This window comes from Arvicanthis niloticus, chromosome 20 (genome assembly GCF_011762505.2).
Source record: "Arvicanthis niloticus isolate mArvNil1 chromosome 20, mArvNil1.pat.X, whole genome shotgun sequence".
Taxonomy (NCBI): Eukaryota; Metazoa; Chordata; class Mammalia; order Rodentia; family Muridae; genus Arvicanthis; species Arvicanthis niloticus.
Genome location: NC_047677.1, coordinates 33,050,551 through 33,074,999, shown reverse-complemented (window position 1 = coordinate 33,074,999; position 24,449 = coordinate 33,050,551). Strand labels below are relative to the sequence as shown.

At 44.5% G+C, this 24,449-nt stretch overlaps 1 protein-coding gene across 2 annotated transcripts in view; it reads right to left on the bottom strand.

The window, feature by feature from the left end:
- Window positions 1-24,052, bottom strand: part of Rtkn2 (rhotekin 2) — a 70,278-nt gene extending 46,226 nt beyond the window's left edge. The window contains exons 1-6 of one of the 2 annotated variants that reach the window (XM_034524510.2): window positions 23,829-24,052; window positions 16,256-16,452; window positions 10,161-10,219; window positions 5,812-5,865; window positions 4,281-4,398; window positions 632-826 (exon numbers count right to left, since the gene is read on the bottom strand). In XM_034524510.2, coding sequence (XP_034380401.1) covers window positions 632-826; window positions 4,281-4,398; window positions 5,812-5,865; window positions 10,161-10,219; window positions 16,256-16,452; window positions 23,829-23,867 — 662 coding nt within the window. In that variant the 5' untranslated portion in view covers window positions 23,868-24,052. The remainder of the gene's footprint in view (window positions 1-631; window positions 827-4,280; window positions 4,399-5,811; window positions 5,866-10,160; window positions 10,220-16,255; window positions 16,453-23,828) is intronic. The other variant, XM_076917248.1, reaches the window with a different exon arrangement.
- Window positions 24,053-24,449: the final 397 nt, after the last annotated feature.

Here is a 24,449-nt window from a genome sequence, read left to right as displayed (position 1 = left end):
ACCAGGGAGATGTTTTCAAAGCGGCACAGAGATACAATCAGCTAGATTACAAATGCAGGCATCCTGCAAAACCTGGTTTCCTCAATAAATAAGGCCAAGGAAAAACAGTGGATGGAACTGTAACAGACTACAAGCCTAAAAGGCTCTCTCACATGCGGTACTACCGGCCTGATTTGAAAAGACACACCTCAGAGGTATCATTTCGGGACTGTACAGTCTGAAACGTACAGACTACCAGGTCACATACGCCTTATTTAATTTGTTAAATGTGATAATAATATATTGGTTTGTTAAGAACATTTTTTTTTTGAAAAAAAAAAAAAAAGCATGCCACACATATAGAAATCCACTTAGCAGAGAGTCAGGCAGCAGAGACTTGACAAACATATACAGGCTGCTTTTGAGAAAAACATCTCGTCTTCCTGGTTAGCCGTGGAATCCCAAACGACTCAAAAGCGGTTCACCTGACTCCCATCCTTCAAAGGAAGGGGCCAAGCGCATCTCCGCTGGGTGAACACCACACAACCGAGTTCCCCTCTGTTGCAGGCTGTTTTTCCAGTTAAAGTACCAACGTCTATGGAAAGACAAGACTCTGAAGTTCCACACACACACACTGTATTAGAAAGCTTACGCCACGGAGCTGACAAGCGAGCACGCCTCTGGGTTCTCTTCCTGGAGTGCAGCGCTTATCTTCCGGCCTGCAGCTCTGCTGATGGACGTCTTTAGCTTTTTGGCCAGCTTTCTTGGGGTGTTGGCTATGGAAGACTCCTCTGCACTGCAGCTGTAGACTTCTATCTTTATCTGGAAGTCTGGTCCTGCTTCGTTGCTGAAATCAAGAGCAGTCACAATGGCTCGGAGTCTCATTCAACAGAGAACAAAGCTAAAATCCCTTGTATGTCTTTCCAATATTCAAAATCAGCATTTAAACCATACGTAAGGAGACACCACGTCCAGGTTTATTTACTTTCTAAATGGCCTTAGTGGGTTGCTATAACTTTTTAGAGCTTTTAGCTTCTAAACCAGAGTCTTGGGGAATGCCTTTTTTCTCTTTCTTTCTTTCTTTCTTTCTTTCTTTCTCTCTCTCTCTTTCTTTTTTCTTTTGGTAAAATACTTGGTAAGCAAGCAAGTGTGTGTACATGTACCCAAGTCCATTCCCCATAATTTATTTTTTAAAACAGCCAGGCACAGCAGCATGGGCCTGTAACCTCAGGGCTGGGGAGGTGAAGGCAGGAAGGTCCTTAGTTGTTGTTGGCCAGGAAGCCTAGCCTGATCAGTGAGCTCTAGGCCAGCGAGAGACTATCTTTAAAAACACAGTAGACAGGGCCCAAGGTCGTCCTCTGGCCTCCAGATGCATGTGTACATATATGTATGAACACCCCCCCCCCCCATACACATACAAGAACACTCAACACTCAAAAGAACCTGCGTGTGTGTGTGTGCACACACACACAACACACACACAACACAACACACACAAACAGGCAGGGGCTTTGCTTCAGTTGAGCCAACGTAAGCAGGCAAAGTGCTCTCTCTCTCTCTCTCTCTCTCTCTCTATATATATATATATATATATATATATATATATATGTATATCTATATCTATATCTATATCTATATCTATATATATATAAATACTCTGATAATGCTGCTTCCCCTTTGTGGTCCTTTAATGCCGCCATTTTTAAAAGTGTTTCTATCATATGTGTAATTTCTGGAAATGACTATCTGTCCTGAATGGAATGTAGGAGACCTCAAATTCCCATTTGCCTTCATATCCAGTAAACTCACTGCCTTACCTTCGCCAACCGCGACCAACACTCCACTGGGTTATAGAGAGGGAAAGAACCCCAAAACCAACATAAAGGGGTGTACTTGAAAGTGCAGGCTCCCAGAGGGACGGTTTGTCTTCACAAAGCACTGTGTGCACAAGTAGAGGGGACCGGCTAGGGTTTTACTCAAACCCATTCAGAAATTCTCCCCTTTGCCTAGGGAGATGGTTCTGTAGGCAGGTGCTTGCTTAACAAGCATCAGGACCTTAGCTTGGGTCTCCCAAAGCCATAAATCGGATGTGGTGGCCTGTGTCTGTGAGACCCACAGGCCAGCTTGCCTGGTTATTCCTGTCTTATACTAGGTATAAGGCAAGGGTCTACACCCGAGGTTCTCCTCTGACCGTCACACTGGCTCCATTTCACAAGTGCCCTCGAAGTAACACACACAAACATGTAGACAAGATAGATAGATAGATAGATAGATAGATAGATAGATGATAGATAGATGATAGATAGATAGATAGACAGACAGACAGACAGACAGACAGACAGATACTCTGCGGTTTGGGGAACTCAAAGACTGGCTGTACTCTTTCCTAGTACAGTAAATTACCATCAGCATAGAAAGCCACTGTGTTGTTACTAAAGTGCAAAACACAACACCAAGTGGCAGCACACGCCTTTAATCCTGGCACTCAAGAGGCAGATGCAGAGGCAGGTGGATCTCTGTGAGTCCTAGGCTAGCCTGGTCTACAGTGCCAGAGTTGGCTCTGGTCTTCCAGGACAGCCAGAGCTACAAAGAGAAACCCTGCCTCAAAAAAAAAAAAAAAAAAAAACAAAACCCAACAACCAAAAAAAAAAACCCAACCAACAAACAAAACCCCCAATCCCCCAGCAAACCAAACATCAAAACTACGTGAACAACACACTTAGAACCGAATTCATCTGCAGATGCCACCTGAAGACAGAAGGTGGCCTCAGTCCTGGGGCTTTAAAATTCAAATGGCCAATCTACAGTTTGGATACGTCCAAGGACCAACTTGCAGCTATTTTTATAGTTTCTTACTTGGCAACGTCTAAACATACAATATTCCTGGTAATGAGTAACAAATGTCAATATTTAGAAGAAAACCAGAGATTCATAAATATTGAAGACTTATTAAAAACAAGCCTCGTAACAAAGAACGCATATTTTTTTTTTTTTTTTTTTAACATTTAGAACATTTGTCAGCAGCTATTTTTAGGCCAATTTAAAAATATTTATACCCCCAAAATGCCAATAAATCATATGTTGTCTTCCAAGTCATTTGTATTGTTCTTCCTGTGGGGAGAGGGAGACCCCCCCCCCAAACACACACACAGGAATTTTTGTCTCTGTGGCAAAACATGAACAATGGTGGATTGATGTGAAGACAAGAGACGATTAGTGAGTGGGATCATTTTGGCAGGGGGAGAAAAAGTCATTAGCAACATTGGAAATAAAGATAAAGAGGTAATGCAGGAAACACACACTTCAGCCTAAAGTGTACAAGAATTTGGGATTATTGCCGAGGCGGGATAGAACTGAACTCCGTTGGCTTAAGTGCAACTTGTAAAACAGCCTGTGTTACTGCTAATAGCCCAGGGTAACTCGTTGTTGCGTCCTATACAGTTACTGGGGACACTAGTTGCAGAAGCCACAGAATGCTGTCTGCCGCGGTCCTGTTGGTGTGACGTGAGTCCTCTGAAATCTAAAGTGTCACCGGCCTTGGCCAACGGGGTGCTGCTGATTGCCTGTGGGCAGTTTGGGCAGCTATGACCACTTGATCTAGAAGTGGCATCCCGAGGTCTCCCGAGAAACAAATCCCACAGGGAGGCAGGCCAACATAGACTTTGAGAGGCCAGGGGAAAACTCATGTTGGCTAAAAAAAACCCCATGTCCACGGCTAACCGAGGAAGCTGTTTCCTGCCTCTCTGTAGGATAGCCATAATGAGCCTGCACAGAGCAGGACCAGAAAGGGGCCCTTAAGGAGTTCTACACTGTGTGAGTACACGGGAGAAGCCAGCCATAAGAGAGCGAGCACCCCAAAATTCACCTTAAGAAGCGCTTAAGAGAATGGTTCATAAGTAAGTTTGCTTTACCACTTCATTAGTTTTGTACTGAATTTCCTGTGAAGGAAAAAGAAAAATCAGATTTATGCCCAAATTTGCTGTATGACATCAAGCATCAAATGGAATTCTATCATACTCAGAGGTTGGCTAGTGACAGAAAGATAAATATTTAGCAGAACCATTGAGTCAACTGTTCACTGGCTAGTATTAATTATAAGATTCCTATTTTATTCTGAGTCCAATTGGGGGGGGGGTAACTTTTAAACATTTCTGAAGCTGCTAGCGCTTTGAAAAGAATCCAAGGCCCATCAGGATGTAGGCCATCAGAATTTAAAGGCAGTAATTAGGCTTTCTTCACTGATAAGAAAAAAAAAGAGGCAGAACTTCAGACTTCACTCTCTGAGGATTAAGGATACTTACAATATGGTGACATTTTCAAAACATATATCTGTGATGGTCTGATCCACGATCATCATATCGGTGTCAAACACCTGAGCTCCCATCCGGAATAAGCAAAAGATGGCGAAGCGCTGTGTGCCTAGAGAGACAGCGGTAGGAGCCGTCACTCGCAGGCCAAGAATCATGCCTGTGTGATTCACTCAGCGATCCCTCACTCCCTCACCTCCCTCAAACCCAATCTCAAACCAAGGAGCATCAGAAATAAACATGGGGCCGGGCAGTGATGGTGCACGCCTTTAATCCTAGCACTTGGGAGGCAGAGGCAGAGGCAGAGGCAGGAGGATCTCTGAGTTAGAGCCAGCCTGGTCTACGGAGTAAGTTCCAGGACAGCCAGGGCTACAGAGAGAAACCCTGTCTCAAAGAGCCAAAAAAAAAAAAAAAAAAAAAAAAAAGAAACGTTGGCCCCTTGATGTCCCAAAGAGATCTCCGCAGTCAAATCTGATCACTTAGCAAACTCGATGCCGATTTAGCACCACACATATAAATGATTCCCTGCCATTTGACGTCCAAGTGCTAAGAAAAGGTGACTTTTAAGGGCGGGTGCATTAATAGCGGCAAACGTCTTCCCCCAAACTATAAGCAAGGGAAGAAAGGGCTCGAGAGCCCCAACACCCAAACGGCAGGCATGGATACAAAAACCAGCTGCTAGACTCTCCAATTTGGTGATTTTCTTAAAAATACCAGGTGATTAAAGGGCTAAATCCTCATTACGGAGAAAACGTAGCTCTTTAGGAAAGTTTATTCTCTACAGTAATCGCGAAGATTGACTCAAATCCCACAAGCATTCCTTGGTGAAGTGAATTATACGTCCTAATTGAAAAACAAACACTAAGCTGATTTAGATTCTTCACGTAAAACTAATTATGCCCGAGACCACTCAGCTTTCGGAATATGGACAAAGCCATTGCAGTCGACGAGGCAGATGGAGAGCTGCCGGCCGCCCGGCTTTGGGTCTCCCGGCTTTGGGTCTCCCGGCTTTAGGTCTCCTGGCTAGGGTACATTTGAGGTTAACGTCCGTGATCCAAGTGATACACGGGCTTGTGAAGACTGTGTATTGCCAATGAAATGGTGCAGAAGAAGAGGAAAAAAAAAATCACACCAAGCTAAAAACCTTTCATTGCATCCTCTTAAATGATCTAGCAAAGCAAAGTTCAGACCTCCCGGGTCATAGTAAGAGAGAGAGAGAGAAAAAAAAATTCCATATTTACTGACTCAGCTCATGCCTTTTTGGGGTGTGGCGCAGGGGACCCTACCTTTCTCCCCAAGTTCCCATGGCTGATGTCTCCCCTCATTGGCATGCATATCTTAATCCGAATCAGGGAACTGATACCCAGACCCCCAAATCAGAAGTCAACAGTTCGTTGACAGGATGCTTATTGCCAAGTGGCAACAATATGTCTCAGAACCAAAGAGTTCTGACCTCAGCAATCACAAGTGTGTGTCCTATGCACTCATGGAAACATTTCCAAATCCAAACTAAAGCCATACGTACATTCCTTATTACTGAAGTGATCGGAGTCTTTCCACATTAATGGTATTCGGATATCTATAAAGAAGGCAAAAAAAAAAAAAAAAAAAAAGAAAAAAGAAAAAAAAGAAAGAAACAATTATTTTGATAATTTTTATTTCACTCACGATGTGAACCTCTGAGCTCCATGACAGACTGGGCCCACCAAACACAAAAAGAAATACACACAGCAATTTTCTAACTATTGTTTATAGATGATTTTCAAAAAAAATGTTTTATTTTCATGCAGATGGGTGTTTCGCCTGCATGTATGTCTCTGCACCACTTGCAGGACTGATGCCCATGGAGGCCACAAGAGGGCGCTGTAATCCAATGGCTCTGAGGTACAGGTGGTTGTGAACCACATGGGTGGGTGCTGGGACTGCAACTCAGGTCCTTTGCAAGTTGGTGCACACACTCTGCCACTGAGCCATCTCCCTAGCCCTGGAGGTGGTATTTTTAGAAGTTATTAAGTATATGTGAAATTTGAGAGTATCTGAAGTGAAAATACATTCTTCTAAATATTATTTTACCTTTATATCTATGCCCTTTCCTTGCCACCACCCCCACCACCCCCAGCTTTATGCTGACTTCCTTGTTAGCTGTAACGTTCTGAGCTCATCCAGGCTTGTACCTGGACCAAACACTTGGAACTGAATCAGTTGTCAATGTACACCTTCCAACGCCAACTGCGCTAGGGTTGTTTTCTTTTGGAGGCATCTGACTGTTGCTGGTTCTTTATAAGAATTTTTTTTTCAGTTTTGGTCAAAATTCCCTCTCAAATGTTTTAATATCCAAAATAACTTAGGAACATATAATATTCTCTCTCTCCTCCAACCCCCTCTCTCTGTGTGTGTGTTTGTGTGTGTGTGTATGTGTGTGTGTGTATGTGTGTGTGTGTTGTGTGTGTTGTGTGTGTTGTGTGTGTATAGATCAGAGGCGATTTGTAGAAGTCGTGGGTCCCAGGAGAACTGAGGCCATCAGGGTTGGTAGCAAGCACCTTTATCTGTTGAGCGCCCTCACTGGCCCAGGGAACTAATAACTTTTAATATTTTATCTTCACATGCTATGTTTACTCTCAACATTTGCTCTAACCTTGGCTTTTTGTTTGTTTGAGGGGTAGAGATCAAGCCCAGGGACCGGGAGGAACCGCCCATGGAGCTTTGCCTTCAGCTCCTTCCCTTGCATTTTAATTAAGGTTATTTCTTATATATTTAATGCTGGAGGGCGGGGCGTTGTTGTTTTATTGTAAGTTACATTTTTTCCACTGTAGTCTCTAGCAAGTTATTGCTGGTTTAAAGAAAAACTACCACTTTTTTATTTATTTATCCTAAATCCAGCCGCGTTTTATTGAATGCTTTAATTCCAGTGTCTCAGTCACTTCCCTGAGGTCATATCCATCTGCCATTCATTAGCGTCAAAAGTATCCAATCTGCCTGTTCATTTTCCAATAGCTTTGTTTTGCGGCCATTATGTTAGCTACAATTCCAAACCAGTGCTAATTTATGTGGACATAATAAGACACCACTGTTTTGCCCTTGATTTCAATATAGATGTCTTCATTGTTTTAGAATTATTACCCGGCTGATGGCCTGTCCAAACTCACTTCTTGCTTGACCACTGTGGCCGCCTCCTGCCTCCTTTCATTCGACGCTGGCCAATGGCTCTCACTCGCAGCTGTCCTGGCTGGGGTGGCAAAGCTTCAACTGTTTCCGCTCTCATAGGAGGACACTGACCCAGGCGTCCTTAGCTGCTTCCCCACAGCCTGGGTTCGAGCCTGCTCTTCCCTAATGCCTCCATGGAAGCTGACGGAGTATTTCTCATCTGTGTCCCTGTTGGCTGTGTATTCTTCAGACAGCCAAGGATCCAGCTTCAAATGACAGAAATACCTTCTAGATTCTGGCAAATGGTCAGCTGGGTTTCAGCTTACAGTGGTCCACCTTTGGTTTTTTGTTTGTTTGTTTGTTTGTTTTTCTAATGTCTCTGCTGACATTTTGTGGCAAACAAAGACAGCCCCAACAACACTGTAGCTGACCGGTATGTCAGGTCCCGGGCTACAATTTTGGAAAGAGAAAAACTAGGGACTGGGTCTATGGCTCTTGCTGCATACCCACAGTTTGGATCGCAGAACCCAAATACCTGTTGGGTGGCTGTGGCCGACACCTGTTAATTCCAGCCTCAGGGGGTCCTCAAAGAAAGTTGGCTCTAGAGACTTAGGAGTCACCAGGGACCTGTGGGTTTGATGGACAGGCACCGCCTCAAAATGAGTAACATGGACGTAAGAACTGAGGATGCCACAACCTCGGGACCCCAGCATATGCACATGCACTTACACGTGTCCACTCACATGCAAACATGCATGCACACATATGAAAAGAAAGAGAGAGGGAAAGAAGAAAAAAAGACAGAAAGGAAAAAACCCACAAAAAACGAAACCGCTGAGGTTTGTGGGTAACCAATTTGGCCTAGTCATTGAACTGGGAGGTGAAAACACACATCAGCCACCCCACATCATCTGGTGCAGGAAGAATGGGATGAACCTGTTATTTGTATAGTTAGGAAGTTCCAGTCAGTGGAAACCTCAAAATCCAGTGCTGTCCTGTTTACAGTGCAATCTTAGAAACATTCTGAAACTGGGCTGCAAAAATGTCCAGTCAGCAGAAATCATGCTAATGACACAGGCGTCCCATCTCCTGGGGTTCTCCCTAATTTTGCTTAAAAATGTCTTGAGGGAAAAAAGAGCTGACCTCGGTTTCTGTACAAAGGTATCTGAGATCATGAAATGCTGCCTTTTTAAGTATTGTTTGTTTTAGACCCTCTTCTAAATGCGGTTGCACTAAACAGGCTCTCTCAAAGGGACAACAGACGATATTAGTCACAGAACCCACTGAACAGGTCACCCACCTCATTGGCCTGCAGAGTTACCTTATTAAGTTACCTTATTAAGAGCAAGGGAAGAGGGCACTATTTAAGTGGTGGTGGGAAATCTCTGAAGTTCTACAATATTGAATCTACGCATGTTAAAATGTATTTCAACACGGTAGAGAGGGTTCTGCAAATGTCTTCCGTTCTGCAGCAAAAGGACCCAGGCAAAAGCAGTGGGCCTCAAGTCGGCCACAAGCACAAGAGCAACACCAGGCCACAGGCCACAGGCCACAGGCCACAGGCCACGCAGAGGGCACAAGCAGAAGACTGACCGTGAACGCAAATAACCACAAAACAGGCAAAAGGTTTCTACGCAGTTCACCTAATTTTCTGAAGCGTGTCCCCCCGCCCCCCCCAGGGCAATTTCTTCATTTTTTTCCAGTGAAGTCAAATAAAACGCAGTGCCAGGCTGTGAGGGATGTACAGAGAGAACAATCCCTTGATGGGCAGGCCAGGTGACACATGACCAGGTGACACAACAGCAAGTGCTCTACCTCACTCGGGCCAATGGGTTACACCAGCTATTTCTAGCCTGTTTCCAGGGTGTGGCGAAGAGATATCTGCAAGCCAGCCATGCTAATCGTGTGGCATCTCCATGGCACCTCTTGCGGGGGGGGGGGAGTGCGTGGGTGCGTGGGGGGTGAGGTGGGGGTTGGTGCGGGGAATGCTGCGGTTTTGGAGAAACCGAGACTGACAGCCTAAGCGCCATCTAGTGGCAAGGTGCCCCCTCGCTCTGCTGACAACAAACGCCATTCCAGCCGCAGCAACGATGGGAGGGAATGGAAGGAAATGAAACAATTTCACAACCCAATTAGGTGTCTCAATCAAGGCCTCTGTTGACAAGGGAAAAGGAAAAAAAAAATCTGCCTAAACCACGTGGCTCGTGTAATGGAAGACAGAGCCAGGGAAAGAACTGGGCAGAATGGAAACTTGGCGGGGCTGGGGCAGTTTGCTTTTTACCGGCTGAAAGTGGTCAATCATCTATCCGCTATTCACCGAGCAACCACCAAGAGCCAAGCCCAGTGATGGTGGCTTTGGTATAATGTGATAAACAGAGCAAACACGAGCCAAACCCTCACGGAACGTGCAGCTTGGACAATCTTCACAGACAGAAACGGCGGGGAGAGAGAAGCTTGCGGGTTTACAGCCTAGCTCGGTCACTGAACAGCAAGCAGGTGACTTGAACACACCTCCCACACACCCCAGAGCCTGAACGGAAGACAAACCTGCACAATGTGTGTAGCATATGACACAGTTTTCCCCCGTCCACGAAGTTCCACGCAATTGTAAAACATAATGATCAAACAGAATAAATAGTGGGATGCTTGAAATACAGAATGTGCAAGGCCAGCAATAATAGTCAGTCCGTAAACATATTCAGGGACCCACAGTGACACGCCACAGAATACCTGACAGGGCGATCTTTCCTCTGCAGGGTTCTCGTTCTTTACTTTCAGAACTCGCATCCCTGTCGAGAGAAAAACACATCCCGTTGAAAACAGCTGAACTTTAAAATAAATAGGTAGCTATGATTACTAACGACCAACGTGAAGTATTTGTCTCAAAGGATGTTCAGTCGGAAGCTAGCTAGCTTTCAGGGAGATATAGAGACACCCTCTTTTGAGTGCACATAAACTATTATACTCCCTAATAAAGGGTACTGGCTACACTCTGATGCCCAACTTATCACAAAACTTGTACTTCAAGATCATCAGTTATGCTGGCCTGAAAGAGTCAGGTGTTGCCCAGCCAATCTGTGGGCTGCTACTTCTACGGCTGAAAGATTAACCGCCCCCCCCATCACCTTATGTTTTATTTTTATTTGTAGTTGGCATGACATCTCATTTCTTGTAAGCTCCAAAGAACGAATGCACAATACTTTAAGAAGAGAGAATAGAATTTGGGGAGGGAAACAAAAGACCATTTCCAAGGACATTCTAAGACGGAAGCCAACACCAACCCCCACATTGGGATTTCATACCACACAAAACAAACTGAGACACCATTTAAGCCAGAAGATCACACAGTCAAGGCTAGCCTGTGCTACCCAGGGAGACTCTGTCTCACAAACCATGGCAGGGAAGGTGAGATGGGTCAGTGGGTAAAAGTACTTGCAGTCTCACCTGGGGATCTAAGTTTGATCTCTAGGGCCCACCTGATGCAAAGAAAGAACAGTTTCCTGCACTGTTATTCCATAAAAATATTCTCAAACTATAATCAAAATCTAATTGATCATAAAATTGTGAAGAACTAAGTCTGTTTTTGTTTGTTTGTTTGTTTTTAAATGAGAAAAAAAATCAAACTTCAAATTTCTGGAACTTTGGTTCTTTTCAATTCCAGTACTTTCAAAAATGTTATTTCGAGTAAAAAAAAAAAAATGGGATTTTTTCCAGTTCATCCAAATGCACAATAAAACTGCTGAATACGGTCGTTTTACTATGTTAAAGATATACTTGCTGGAAAACCTGCAACCAGAGGACAGGGCAAAATTATGAAACAGTGTATCGTATCCAAACAAGCCCAGTTCACATTACTGTGTAAGACCTGTAGATGCTAGATTTTTTTTTTCCTGAGCTGAAGACCAAATCCAGAGCCTGTTAGTCTATCACTGAGTGAATTCTCTAACCCTTAAAGGACAAACATAATAAAATTAAGGTTAAGAAATTATCTGTAGGTACAGAATATGGCCAACAGAGGGCGCCAGCCTGCCACTCTCTTACTCCAAGATCTGTATGAAAATGTTCTGCGTAAACACAGATTGGCCTGTTTTATATTGTTCCATATGGGGAATTTTAAACAGCCATTTCTGTGCCAAAATTAGTGCACTGTAACAATAAATAGCATAATGGCAACAGTATTTTACTTTTTTTTTCTTAATGAACTAGTAAGAGGATTCTGAATGGTATTCTCTAATTTGAAAGCAGATTATAAAACCCTCCACCTTTTATGGAAAGAAGTAAAAACTAAATCTCAAACACTCATAGTGTAGAATTTAAAACCACCTTAAAACTATGATAGTAATAGCTTCATGATATCCTAGATTACATCCCACGTGTGATACAGACAGCCCCCCCTCCAGACACCAAACCATCGACAATTTAGGAAATAAATTCAGCAACGTCTTTAAATACGCGTTTCATTATAGAACTACTACAAGGATAGAATTTTTGCTTCCCTGCTAGGCTCTTTCTTATTTTAACTTATAGTCCGTAAGCGATAAAGTGTGTGGATGGGCAGTCATATCCAACTTGCAGTGTTATCTCGGCACTATTAAAAACTCAAAACTATGTCGAATGACACATATAATTAAATCCTATAAATGACTGTAATTAACATTATTATTATTATTTTAACAAAGCCAAATAAAACATTTCGAACTTAAGAGTGGAGACGAGATAGACCGGCTGGGGTCGTGGAGGGGGCTGACGGAGGACAACGCTGATATGCAGGCTCCTGAGTGTGGAGAAAGATGCTGTGTGCTGAGCGAGCGCCCCACCCAGTACCACGCCTCGGTGGCCACAGGGCTTCTGGGACTGCGGCTGAGTGGGCAGGAAGCACGCATGCTTGGAATGGTGGTGCATGCAGCAGACTAGACTCAAGCTTTGGGCTTCACCCATCAGTTACAACTTCCCTTGGTGAGTTGCTGTACACCTGACGGCATCCACGGTGCGAGAAGGGACATATCTAGTTAGTTAGCTCACGCAGCTGCAGAATAAAGTGCCCATCCTAACGCATCTGTGGAATTCTTGAGGATGCCCCACAAACGCGGGCACTGTGTTGTGAGCATTGATGTATTGGCTCCAGGGATGAGCCTAGGTTTAGGGAGAAGACACACTTGCTAATGTGATCAGGGTGTAACTCTCGATTCCTGTGATACATTATCTAAGACTTTTTCTACACATCCCACCAAAGCCTTCATTCATATCCAAGCCTTCATTCATAGCAAGGCCCCCTGTAGCCTTCTCCAGCACCCCAACCAGAAAACAGAGAGAGGCTGCCAAAAATGCCACTAATCTTTGGAAGACACGGAAGCCAGCTCCTGGAGACTTCATCCCACAGAGTTCCTCCACAGGTGACAGTTTGCTAATGTTACGTTAGCCTGGGAGAGAAGAGTGTGTGCATAAAGTTTAGGGAAGGCCACAGCACTAGATCCTGGAGCGTTGAAAAATACTTAGGTTCAATAATGGTTAAGACTATGGAGGAGAGAGGCACCCAGTGGAGACGTTTTGCATGAAAATAAAAAGAAGGCAATTAAACTTAAGAACCCCAAGAAATAACGTCACATCCAGAAAACCAACCAATTAATGTCCCCCAAAAGCATCATTATTAGAGGTATGGCCCACTGCTCTAAACACAGACACAATATTGCGTAAGAAACCAAGGACACCCTTCCAGCAACGGCCCACTTATACCACCATGTCTTGGTCCAGGAAAATGTCACTGAATCATTATGAACAATAGTAAGTTCGAAAAAAGAGACCCTCATATCCATACAAAGCCATTCTGGGATAGAGTATCAGCTGATAAAAAATATTCTGGCAGGCAAGCCACCATAAATGAGAAAATAACAAGACTCGAACGCAATACTCGAGCATGAAGCACGTGCCATTAGACGGGTCTTTACACGTGAGACCAGGGATGCAGACGTGACTGCACGGATCTAAAACACAAACCTTCAGATGGAAAGATGAACCACATGCAGATGCCCAGTGAGAAGAAAGGATGAGGAACGGAGCTGGGAAGACTAACTCGGTTCTGAAATGAACCAAGGCAAACCGGGGATGCAGCTGGCAAGAAGAAAAAGAATCAAATGAACCAGACAGACAGGGGGCCGAGAGATCGTACGGGACAACAGTCACAGAAGGCCGGACAGGGGTCGACATCGGTGTATGTGGCAAGAATTCTGAGAGAAGGAAAAAATAATAACTAGATAAAATTAACCATTTGTTTTCTAAAGTGAAAATTTTCTGAAAGTAAAAGAAACGGGTCTTAGCCGGCTGTGAACCCTGGGAGCCACAGTAATGGCTAGTGTAGGGATACAAACCCACGGGGGCCATAGTGGCATGGGTGTTATGGAGAATGAAGATTAGGGGGGTAACCTACTACTTTCTGCTCCATGTAATGACTGCTCCCCAAGAGGAGAGGCATGCCCAGTAGTACTATAAATCATGTCAAGAACCCATTGTTCAGGGGCTCATGGACGCTAGCTGAGAACCTACTATTTCTAGTTTGCTAGTTGGATACAGTGTCAAACGGCCCCTGAATTCTTACCCCTCTGAGCATACATCAGTGCAGCTCTCAAATCTTATGGGAGGGGTTTCTTTTTCTTGGCAGTGGATATTGGTGATTAATGTAGAAGATCCCAAAGTCCAAGTGTGAAGGGTTCACTCCTACAGAGGTAGGGAACGTGTCTACCGTTGGCAAGGCCACAGGTTCAATCCCGTAGAGTTCTACAGCGGACTTCTAGCTACCGTGAGAAACCGAGACTGTGGAGAAGGCTGGAGGCCAGCTCAAGGAAACTACCAAACTGGTGCAGACCATAGAATATTTAAAAGACGTTAAAGGTCTAGACTCTGAATTCAAAGCATTAGTGACATCGGAATTTTAGAAAAGGTTTATTAAAATAAACTAAAGGGACGTAACCAGACCCACTGTGTGAAACTCTATTTATCAAATTCTATTGTTAAGACAAAACAAAACAACAAACAACAAAAACAACAAAACAACTATGACTGGGCAGTGGTGATGCACCCTTTTAATCCTAGTACATGGGAGGTAGAGGCAAGTGAATCTCTGAGTTCCAAGACAGACAGACAGACAGACAGACAGACAGACAGAGATTCAGGATAGCCAGGGCTATACAGAAAAATCTTGTGTGTGTGTGTGTGTGTGTGTGTATATATATGTGTGTGTGTGTGTGTGTGTGCATGTATGTATGTACATATATGTGTGTGTGCATAACATGCACATATGTGTGTACATATGTGTATGTATGTACATGTATATTTATATGTGTATACGTATATATGTATGATGTATGTATGGATATGTATATGTATATATATGTGTGTGTTTGTATATGTGTATATGTACATATATGTGTATGTATATATGCATGTGTGTGTTATGTATATGTGTATATATATGTATGTGTGTATACATATGTATGTATGTGTGTATATGTTATATATATGTGTGTATGTATGTGTGTATAATGCCCACATAGGGATGTTACCTCATCAGCCCACACACAACGCACCTGCAGTACAAGGACTAAGCACCAAGGTTCCAGCATCTACAATAAGGTAAGGCCACTGACAAACCGGCCACTCTGAATCTAGATGTCTGCTGTATTATACACAACCCTATTCCTGTTTTATGTTTACAGAAACCTTCTCCGACATGCCTGTACCTTACTTGTATGGAATTTCATGGAGGGACACAGTGTCCTTACTCAATGACCAATAGAGTACACAGAGAGACTTTTCCCCTTGTACCAGAACTACAAACAAACAAGGCAGACGGAGGCTACACTAAGGCACACTGAAGTCTGGCCTCTGGATCCATTCACCCAAGGTCCAGGTAAGACTTGGCATTGTCTGTGAATGGGATACAATGTGACACACACATGCTACATCTATCCCACAAGGGCGATGTGGAGTGACAGGGACCTCAGGACCAGAAGAAACTAAGCAGCAAGCCCTGACTGGAACTAGTTGGCAACCCTCTTGGGAGCACCACTCCCTTCTCTGGAATTGGCTCACACAGGAAGGGCCGTGCTGGTCTATTTTCAGTTCCTTTCCATTTACATGTTTATCATCCGTGGTCTGCTCAATTCGATCTCCCTAAGCTGCTGTTCTTCTCAGAACACGCAGAGCATCTGTAAGGGATTAAATTTGTCTGTTTCAAAGCAATTAATTTTTTAAAAGAGTTATCCTCATTTTACATGTATAGGTGCTTTGTGTGTGTGTGTGTGTGTGTGTGTGTGTGTGTGTGTGTGTGTGTGTGTGCAGATGCACCATATGCATGCCAGGAAGCCAAACGAAGACAGTAGAGGGTGCAAGATCCCCCAGTACTGGAGTTCTTGATGGAAACTTGAACCTGAGTCCTCTGCTAGAGCAGCCAGGGCCCCTAACCACTGAGCCGCTGCTCTAGCAGAAGCAGTTAATTTCTCAGAGACACTTTTCTATGGACTCCACTCTCACCTTCTACCTTTCTTCTTAAAATGCCCCCCATCCTTTTCTCCTAACTCACTTTCACTGTCAAGCAAAACCAGCGTCCCACCTTAACCAGCTCAATGAAAGCACCTGTTCCGAGAATTCGCCTTGAGCCCTGACGTCCACACATCCACACAACTGTGACGTCGGCTGGCACTCCCATGTTGCCCCTTAAATGGTTTGGTGTCCTGACTTTATTTATTTTTTTTACTTAACACTTAAATCATGTCATGTCTTCTGTTCAAATACCAAAGTACGCTAAAGCGAAGGTAAATTACAGCACTAACCGTCTTCCGGTTTGACTGGCAATCTCTTCTGACTTCTGCAGCTCCGCCGTGTAGGCCTGGATCCGAGCACTGCACACCATGAGGTTCTTCACTGCATGCAAAACCTGGTCTTTTTTTGTACTGAGCGAGAGCAGCTTCCATATTCCTTCTCGCATGCGGATTTCTAAGTCTATTTTCTCTCGGATGCTGCTGCAGTCCTAGAATAGAGAATCCTCTGTAAAAGGTTGCAAGAGTCTAGAAAGCATTTAAGATAGCGACCGGAAACGTAGTAGACATCGTGTGGTTTTTGCACCATTCTGAGAACGAGACCAACTTTCCCAGAATGAAACAAACAGCCATTTTCAAAAGCCACTTGCAAAATTCTTAAGTTTCTCGAGTTATTGGGAGTTCTTTCTAACTTACTGGCTAAGAGGAAAAGAAACAAAGATGACGAAAGCATAATAGTCCCCATTACCTTAACAGAGCTCCCAAAAATCCACGTTTGTCCAGAACCCTTGAATGGGCACTTAGTTGGATACAGAATCTCCCATGTGTTACTAATTACAATGGGGTCACATTGGAGTAAAATGGGTCTCAAATCTTAATAAGGCCATGAAAAGATACAGACACACAGAGAGTAGGCATGTGAAGACACAGACTCGGAGAGGCCACAAAAAGACAAGACACACAGAGGCCACATAAAGATAGCAGAGATACATACAGAGAGGCCATATATGGATGCAGACACAAAGGGGCTACAAGAAGACACACACACACACAGGATTGGTCACATGAAGACACACACACACACACAGGATTGGTCACATGAAGACACACACACGGAGCGAGAGAGAAAGAGAGTGAAAGAGAAGGAGAGAGAGAGAGAAAGAGAGTGCCCTACAATGACAGATACATGAGGAGGCCATGTGAAGACAGAGATGGAACACAGCAGGTTGATCCCAATAGCCAGAACCTGGAAGGGGCAAGAGGGATGTTCCTGAGAGCCTGCAGATGGGTTGGGGGTGGTACTGTCAATACTTCTGACTTCTGGCCTCCAGAACCAGGGAGGTGGGGAGAGGGGAATGTCCTGATCATTTGTTACACAGCATTAACAAAATATATAATAAGTAGCTGGAGAAATGATGGCTCAGCAATTAAGAGCAGAATACTTGATGCTTGTCCAGTGGACCAGAGTTTGGGCCCCAGCGATTACAACCAGTAGTTCAAAATTGCCTGTAATGTCAGTTCCAGGGGACCCAGCACCCAATTCTTCTCCACATGTGCATATAAACTCCCATCCCCCACTGCTGCCACACACATATAAATAAAAATACTTTTAAGCATACAATAATAACTGCAAGCAGCATATTATACACATGTGCAGATTGTGAGAGCTGGGGGAGGCTCCAATATGCCCGAGGGACACAGAATTCACCAAGGGAAAAGTCTTTCTGAAAGAGCAGACAGCTGACTAGTAGTAGAGAGAACTGGGCTGGTCCTCACAGTGAGAAACAGAAACGTAACTCAGGAGCCAAGGCTGGGCTGCGAGCTCCATGCCTGGAAATTGCCAGAGGCCTCGGCTGCTGGGACAGAGACTCATCTCTGGACGTGTTTATTTCAGAGTCACCAAGAAATGTCTTTGTAGCTTAGTTCAGGTTCTTGGTCTTTTGTTTCATTTTAATGACAGCATGATGGCCTCACTCCAAACACCAGTCTCATTCGTAGCATTAAGTCTACAAACAAGATGCAAAGCCCTCCATTCATTCCCAGCAACTTTGTAAATATTAGAAGACACAAAGGCCCTCTTCTTGAACAAGCACAGAACCCACGTGTGTCTGTCTATTTCTAAGTGACGATCCTGGCTTCAGTGGTAAAACAAAAACAAAAAACCCAAAAAACCAAAACCAAAACAAAACCCTATTACTTTCTCATTGTACCAAAATTCAATTTTAAAATGTGGCTAGGATCTAATAATATATAAATATATATTATTAATATAAATAATATAATATAAATGTCAAGGATTAAAAGGACAATCATTTCAAAAGAAAGAGAAGAAGCCAGTTAGGAGAGTCTGTGACGTTACCTCTGAAAGCAAACAGTTAGATGATTTCACTTAGCTCTCCAAACCTAATCAGCTGAGCTATTCACACAAGAGAACAGATCTGTTTAATTGCCTCCTGTTACCACATCATGGGGTAATCACAGGCTAACCTTGTCATGTAGTATGCACTGACTCAAGATCAGGCACCTTATATCATCGCTGTCCCTTGCTGGTTTCTTTTCTTTGACCATGACTGCCTTCCACCAACTCTGACATCATCTATGGATGACTGGTAAGCCCCAAAGTTGTTTCTCCTTTCATGTCATCAGCAATTAATTATAAGAACCATCTACATGACCCATATGTCTTCAGTAATAAATGGTGGCAGGCTGGTTAGCGCTGGTAAGTGCACACCGGGAGTGACTCGAAGCTGGGATGAGCCGCTTTACCCCACAGCGCAAATATAAATAAATGCCATCTGGTGCCTCGGAATTCAGCTTTGTCTTTTAAACACAGCAACGGGACAGCTGATTGAGCTGGCACAGAGGTTCTGAAAAGCTGGCTACAGCCGAGAACCAACTGAGGCACGGAGAAAGAACCTTATTAAAGTTCCTGACCCATCCAATTAGGTCTTTGCAAGCAGGGAAGAACAATTTTTTTTAAAAGGTCCTCTAACGTGGTGTTTCTCAACTTGTGGGTCGCGACCCCTTTGGTGGTTCACATATCAAATATTTTGTATGTCAGATATTTACATTACGATTCACAACGGTAGCCAAATGACAGTTATGAAGTATCAATAAAATTATTTTACAATTTTGGGGGCGGCATCCCAACGTGAGGCACTGTATTCAAGGGTCGCAGCATTAGGAAGGTTGAGAAGCAATGCTCTAGGGGTTTAAAATAGCCGGTAGACTGCAATTGTGGACAGAGACACCCAAGGGTCTTAAAGTTGTAATATCCTGGAGTCACCAGCAGGGGGCCACAGCCACGCTACACATTAGCCTGGGCTTTAGGATTTCCATCTCTCTGGGAAGAGTATTTTCTTCCATCACCAGAGGAAAAAAGACTTAGGAGATTACAGAGGATTGGGAAACAGTAGGAAAAAGAATCCCAAAGTCTTAAAAAAAAAAAAACAACAACAACCCACCATCCATTAAGGAAACAAGGCATAGGCAGTAGTTATTTCTATAATTCCATCCTTTACTGCAAGAATTAGGGAACTATGGTCTGGTTGGTACCCGGTTTTGTAAATAAAGTTGTCCCGAATCACACCAGCTCGTGAAGAAAGTCATATGGAATCACGGCTAGCTCATACTAGCTCTGGCTGCTTTCCAACCACAATGGCAGTGTCGAGAAACTTAAACGATCAGAAAACATTTACCATGTGGCCTCTTACCCACTTCAGGGTGGATGCTCTCTAGACGAGGGCTCTGCCTCCTTAGTCAACGCTAGTAGAGCACGAGGGAGAGAGCTGAGGCAGGAGGATGAACTGCCTGCTAAGCTTATGTCTGCATTGTCTTTGAATACACTGCGTTAACAGGGTCCACTGCTGCTGCAAGCTTACGTTTCCCACACAACCTGTTGGCACGCATCCACTCCGCCTGAACAAGGAAACCTCTGATCGTAACACTAAGCGGCCTTAGCCAAAGAACCAGTTAAAGAGCAAAAGAGTTAGTCTTTACTTAGGTGTGTACGGTACTGCGGGGGGGTGGGGGGAATCGCTGTGTGTCTTGGGCCATCCGGTGTGAGGAAGGATCACGAAAGGAGGGGGGCGTCCACTGAGCATGCAGTCATGATGACTGGCCTCCAAGAGGACCGAAGAGCGAAAATCATTACTGTTACAGCCCCAGCCCACAGAGCACAGCCAGGCAGTGTTGAGGATGACTACTCCGGATGCATCCAGCCGCAGCCCTGGAGAACGAGTCCCCAGAGCGAGTGGGTTAGCAATTCTCTTTCTCAGGGTTCCATCAGGTTAAACAGAAACCTACGTCACTGTCCTGGTAGGGTAAGTAGTTAAAGTTAAGAGCTCAGATGGAATGGACGGAACAAAGCTAAAAACAGAATAGCTCGACCCTTTAAAAGTAGGAGATAGGGGCTCAATGGGAGTACTTGCCGTTCTTCCAGAGGATGTGAGTTCGAATCCCAGACAGAACCCACAGCACATAGCTCACAAAACAACCATGACTCCTGCTCCAGGGGATTCAACACCCTCTCCTGGCCTTCCAGGCACCCCATACTCATGTATACACACCCATATAAATACATACATAAAAATAAATATTTAAGGTAAATAAGAGTAGAAATGGGAAGTTGGGAAGATGGCCCAGTGGAGACACACTGCAAGCATGGGGATGCAAATTCACCCACAGAAACGCCAGCATGGGCTTGGGAGGTAAAGGCAGATAGATCCTGGGGCGCAGATAGATCCTGGGGCTTACTGGTAGTCAGTCTAGCAAAATGGAAAGCTTCAGGTTCAATAAGAAATACACTGTCTGTCTGCCTGTCTGTCTCTCTCTTTCTCTCTCTCTCTCTCTCTCTCTCTCTCTCTCTCTCTCTCTCTCACACACACACACACACACACACACACACACACACATATATCCAGGCACAGTGGCACATACCTTTAATCTAAGCACAGGGGTGGCAGAGGCAGCCAGATTATCTGTGACTCCTCCTCTAGTTCCTGAGTTCCAGGCCAGCCAGGGCCAGCCATGGCAAGACCTTGTCTCAAAAAAAAAAAAAAAAAAAAAAATGTGGAAAACAATAAAGGAATACTCCAAAGTTGACCTCTGACCTCCCTATGTAGGTGCACAGACAAGCATAACTCTGCACAAGTGTGCATCCGCACACAGAAGAGGCATTAGAGCTGGGTATAGGTCAGCAGTGCAAGGCCTTTCTAAAAGGTGTGCGGTCCTGAAGCTGGCCATCTAGGTTATGGAAGAGAGACATCTGAATGGTTTTAAGAGCTGGAACAGCACAAAGGCAGAGAATGGACCTTACCATTGATTCTGAGAAGTGACCTTTAAAATTGCAAGCAGGGATGGGGGCTTGGTAAAACAAGACAGAAACCATGCATAAGTAATTCCAACCAAAACTACTACTCACCTAACAAGTGTAACTATGACACATTGGTAAAGAGACCAAAGGGTAGGTGAAGAAAATGAAAAGCTGTTTATATACAGTATATGTGCTGTATGTATGTGCAAGATGTGTGCACACAAGTAAAGGGGTGTGTGTGTGTAAGGTGTGTGCACACAAGTAAAGGTGTGTGTGTGTGTGTAAGGTGTGTGCACACAGATACTTGCCATACCATGGTGTATCTATATGGTGGTCAGACAACCACTTTGGGGAGTGTTCTCTCTCCAGCTCAGGTCCCCGAGACCAAGTTCAGGTCATGTTTACCTCTGGTTAATTCACCAGGCCTAATCTCCATTTCTTAAACAAAATCTCACTTACTGAAGAACTGTTTATGTACAGAAAAAAAATATTTTTTAACACTAACTATTGTAGGAAACTGAATTGCAGAGAAACATAATTCGTGTTCTGAGAACACTTTACAAGAATGAACTGTTTCTTCTCAAACTATATTTCCACTTGCACTTTTTTTTTTTTTTTTTTGGTAGGAGCATAAACTTTACCAGGAAGGACGGTTAGTTGCTCGGAGGAATAAGACAAAGGGATGTAATAAAAAATAAAACTAGTCATCTATCAAGTCTGTGTTCCGGCCACATAGAGGCTACCAAGCCTGACACCTTCCAAGACAGGGACTTCAGCCATTCTGCAGCTATGGAAACTAAACTCAGAACCACACGTGGGTCACTGAGAATTGCACCGCAGATTGGGATTTGACCCCAACCTTATTCCAAAACCAATATGCAGTACATGAGAAGTCAAAGACACTCCCCCACCCTCACCCCCCTGCGCTCAGGGGGAGGTTGGAGTCGAGTGCAAACAACTAAACCTCTGGTCTCATCCTGTTGGATCACAGATTTCATATGTGTGTGCATGGGGGTGGGGATCACATATCAAATTAAAACGCAGTGTTTGTTAGTCAAGTATAAAATCCTCCTCCTGACTCAGTATTCCTGTGAAGTTGAAACCTATTTTGTTGCTTATCTTCAAGACCCAAACAAAAGCCAATTCTATATTTTAATTATTTTGGTATCATGTTTAGGAATTACTATTTCATCATATTCACATAAACAAGCCTTAATATATTTGTTATATATACTATCTGAGTTCTGTATGCATCATACACACACACACACACACACACACACACACACACACACATTTTCCTTCGATACACCCAGCTTTGTTATCCTCTTTTCTGTACCATTCTTCAATGTCACTGTCACACACACGAATAATCACTTGGACGGCCACATCAGCATTCACACAATCCCTATGAGAAACTCAACAGATCTTCATTCATTTCGGTAGAAATAGAGGCTGTACTAACAATCAACAAAGGAGGGGGTGTGGTTCAGCTGACCCAGGGCTTGCCTAGAATGCACAAGGCACTGGGTTAGACCCCAGCTCCACTCCATGTAAGTTAGGCTTGGTGGGGCACTCCTCCTATAAAATCCACAGTAGGGAAGTGGATGCAAGAGGAGCTTCAGGAGTTCAAGGCTACCCTTGGGAAAGGCAACTAGGACCCCTAGAATATATAACAAAAAGAGAAGAAATACCTCACAAGAGAGTTGAAAGTTTTGTGTATGTTAGTGGAAAACAGGTCCTGTGACTATTAATACGGTTTTCACAATAACTCGGAGCCTGGTTCAACTTTCCAGAGAATTACACAGTACTTCCTAACAATGCTGTATCTACTAAAGAAAGTCTATGAACCTGCAGCCTTCGTCTTGACCCATAAATTTGGCAAGAGTATATGGTTCGAATTACTATATACTTCAGGAGCCGGTAAGAGGTGAAAATGAAAAGAAAATGAAGATGTAGCTAAAAGGGCATGAGAGTCTTCTTTTAATTAAAATGCTAAAATAATGAACAGGAAGTATATTTTAAACACTTGACTGGGGTTCCCAAGAAATATTCTCGACTACACTAAATGTAAAAGATTTTGAACACATTTTAGATGGCTAAAAAACAAAAGCCAAAAAAAAAAAAAAAAAAAAAAAAACAAAAACCAAACACAGGATTTGTTTGCAACTCGGTATCTTCCTTTTTTCTAGTTATTTGTGCAAGGATCCACGTTTAAACTTACACCTTCCCGGAAAGCTAAGTACATGCCGTTTGAGCGTCCACCCCGCGGCTCCCCACAGTCTGATGCTCGCTCACACGGATATAAGCAGCACCTTGCATTAGACGCCTAGCTGCACGGGCCGCGGAGCAACCCGGGCACCGCCTCCCGGGGCATCACCTCCTCTGCAAGCCTGGGAAGACCGGCAGATGGGAAGGACCCCGACGTCCTCCTCAAGCCCCCGGCCTCGCTCTCCTCCTTGGATGCAACCTACAGGCGTGCAAGCCACGGAGCTCGCCCCAGCTCCCAGTCTCGGTCCAGGCTGCAGCTCGCCAGTCTCCGGCTTCGCTCACCTGCTGCGCGGCGAGGCCCCTCAGCAGCTGCCCCTCCATTTCGGTGCAAGGCTGGGACGATTTGAAAAGCGCGCCCCGGGGCTGCAGCTGCAGACCGCACCAACCGCTCGGCCGTACCAAGTCCCGGCTGCAGGGGAACCCGGCCCACGACGCCGCGCAAGCGCACTAGGAACCGCTTGTCTCTAAATCCGCACAGAGACCCGAGGACTCTGAACAGACCCTCCGCTACAGCGAACCTTAAGCGCGGGCGGAGCCTGAGTCTATGGTGGGCGGGGCCTGAGTAAGAGAGCAGGCCTGGGTGGGTGGGGTCTGTGGTGGGCGGGGCCTGGACTAAGAGAATCCGCCTGGACAGATTCTCTTAGGCTGGACTGTAGCGGAGTGGGTGTGTTTGTGTCGGTTAGTGGGCGGGGCCTCAGCCGGTGGGCGGGGTGGAGCCTTAGAGCAGGCTCTCCATAGAAATCTCTGGCAGGTGGTTTTCTTGTCAGGTTTGAAGTGAGCTTTCTCCTAGCATCCTGCCCGAAGTTCTTTAAAGGGATGGACTGACTGGACCCCACAGACGAATCAGGCTTCACCCAAAGATCATGCTTTTGAAGGCTGCGCGGAGACAGACATGTTTCCCTG